Source organism: Sycon ciliatum, chromosome 9 (assembly GCF_964019385.1).
Source record: "Sycon ciliatum chromosome 9, ocSycCili1.1, whole genome shotgun sequence".
NCBI classification, from domain to species: Eukaryota; Metazoa; Porifera; class Calcarea; order Leucosolenida; family Sycettidae; genus Sycon; species Sycon ciliatum.
The window spans coordinates 29,933,288-29,936,127 of NC_088651.1; the positions used below are offsets into that span (position 1 = coordinate 29,933,288).

The following is a 2,840-nucleotide window of genomic DNA, read 5'->3' on the forward strand; positions in this document are numbered from 1 at the left end:
AGATGTTTAAGAAACCGACCCGAATCTCACCCAGTAGACGCAGCTGTGGTGCGGGGGTTGCACAATAGCGCGAGGGAAAAATGAATTGGCATTGGGATTCAGAGTAAATGTGGTAATATTAGAGAAGGAAAGGGGGCATCCTGACATAAGACTGCACCGAGCTATGTGCACACATTTCAGAGTTACGAGGCGAACTGAGCTCCTTGAGGCAGTCCGCCATTGCCCATGTCGACCAACAGCAACAAAAAGGCGAGGAGGTCGTGGAGAGTGCAGCTAGTAGTACGAATAGTGCCCGTACGATAACTGGAAAGTCTAAGCCGCGCGCAAATAGTGAAAAAAAGTCAAAGCAGCAGGCAGAACACGTGGGAACGCACACTGAACCCCGTACCCGTAGCGCTGCTACACCCTTGCACACAGGCAAGACGGTGCCCTCAGTGGACACGGAAACGGGGTACAATGTCATGTTTTCTGACGCAGAGGGTACTGAACTCCTGCCAGTCAAGAACTCCAAGCCTGTGTTCAGCACCATCACGGACGACTCTTGGAAGTTGGTCTCTGCAGGACCACCCAAGACCAAGCGCTCTGTTGCCTATGTGGGCAACATCTCCCAGATTGCACAGAGGACCGCCTGAAACAGTTCATCATGGACAGAAGCGAACAGGCAATGTCAGGCTCTTCCATTCCCGTGCAGTGTACATGTAGGAGAGAGTGGACGAGTATCGGCCAGAGTCACTGTAGATGCCACCTCCATGCCTATTGTGACCGCCCCCAACTTCTGGCCTAGGCCTTTGTACTGCCGACCGTGGCGCTTCTCCAAAAACTCTGGCGGAAACCGCAGCAGCAACAGCGAAAACAGCAGCAGCAGCAGAAGCAACGACAACAGCAGCAGCGACAACAGCAGAAGCAGCAACAGCAGCAGCAGCAGTAGCAGCGACAACAGCAGCAACAGCAGCAGCAGCGACAACAGAAGCAGCAACAGCAGCAGCACCGCAGAAACTTCCGCACCACAGGCAAACACCACTGGCAACGCAAGCAGTGCAGATGAAAGGGACAGTGAGGATGGAAGCTCTGCCGATGCAGGTACCTCGAATCGAACTCCAGGGATGAAAGCTCGCTCCCACCAGCGAGATTCACCACCTGCAGACCAAGCAGCCAAGTACCCTGTCTCACTTGGCAATGCGTTTGCACCCCTAAGCCGGTAATGACCAACAAAACCCTGAAACTGTTCGTAACAAATGCCTTTGGGCTAATGAGTAAGTTAGATGAATTCCGCCATGTGCTCCATGCTGAATCCCCAGATGTTGCCATAGTAACAGAGTCTAAGCTGTCAGAGGCTGTGACTCAAGCAGAGTTGACACTCTCTGGCTTCTACCAGCCTCTGAGACGCGACCGAAACCGCCATGGTGGCGGGGTGGAAGTTTGGGTGAAGGCCACGCTAGCCATGAACGAACTGAATACCATTGATGTCTTCGGCCAGGAGCTAGTATGGCTAAACGTCAAACTGTCAACTGGCCGGCCTGTGGCTATATGTGCTGCTTACCGTCCTGGAACGTGCTCAGACACAGACACCAGCATCTTCGACGTGATCTGCAGGGGCCTCACCTCCACAGCCTGCCGCAACTCTGCTGTGATAGTTGCTGGAGACTTCAATGTACATAACCAAGAGTGGCTCCACAGTAGCAGAACAACTAGAGCCGGCGAGCATGCAGAGGACATGTGCTACATGCACGGTCTTGAGCAGCTAGTCGACCAACCAACGTGTGGCCGCAACACACTGGACCTGATTATGTCCGACCTACCCGTAGAATCATTGGCTACTGTCTTGCCACCTCTTGGCAAATCTGACCATGCCTGTATACTTGCTGACTTCCAGATCCGTGCATCACGCGAGCCTCCCATATCAAGAACAGTATGGAGGTATCAGCATGCTGATTGGGCCAGGCTCCGTCACTTCTTCAGAACCACCAATTGGGCAGCTATTGCTCGGACTGATCCAGACCTGTCATGCACTGGCATCTCAGAGAGGATCCTGGAGGGTATGAAGAGATTCATCCCCTCTAAAATTCTGAAAACCCGAGCATCAGATCCTCCATGGTGGACCCCTGAGTGCACTGCTGCCACAGTGAGGAAACGACGTGCATGGAGGTGCCTGAGAGACGACCAGTCTGACCACGATCGGCAGTCAGCCTACCAAGATGCACGGCTCTCAACGATTGCCTGTCTCAAAACTGCCAAGAGTGCTTTCATGGCGAAACTGAGACAGAAAATGACCTCAAAGCAGCTGCCACCCAGTGACTGGTGGCGCACCGTCAAGCGTGCCTCTGGCAATGGGCGTAGTCAATCTGTTCCGACATTACGTGATCCCAATGGACGAGAGTACACAGCCAGCGCAGACAAAGCAGAATGCATGGCCCGCTATTTTGCAAGCAAATGCAGTCTCGCACAAGATGACCTGTCCGCCCCATTCCCATATGTCAGACCTCGAACTGACCAGGCTCTTTCGGACGTCCGTTTCCGCGTCGCTGCTGTTGAACGCACCCTTCGCCAGCTCAACCCATCAAAGGCAACCGGGCCGGATAGGATACCGGCACGAGTGTTGAAAGCCTGCTCTGCTGAACTGGCGCAACCGCTTTCCATACTGTTTACCCAATGTTTCCAAACTGGGATACAGCCCAAGACATGGAAGATTGCCAACATAGTCCCTATATTCAAACGGAAATCAAAGTCTTTACCCTCCAATTACCGTCCAGTTTCGCTCTTGTGTATTCTGTCCAAGGTGATGGAGACAATCATCAACAGAACAATCACAAATTTCCTCGAGTCGAACAACGTCTTCTCCA

General features: G+C 53.0%; 1 protein-coding gene across 1 annotated transcript in view; it reads left to right on the forward strand.

Annotated features, from left to right (window-relative positions):
* The first annotated feature begins 1,201 nt into the window (after window positions 1-1,201).
* Window positions 1,202-2,840, forward strand: part of LOC135824425 (uncharacterized) — a 3,173-nt gene continuing 1,534 nt past the window's right edge. Inside the window, exon 1 of the mRNA XM_065337159.1 lies at window positions 1,202-2,651. Coding sequence (XP_065193231.1) covers window positions 1,202-2,651 — 1,450 coding nt within the window. The remainder of the gene's footprint in view (window positions 2,652-2,840) is intronic.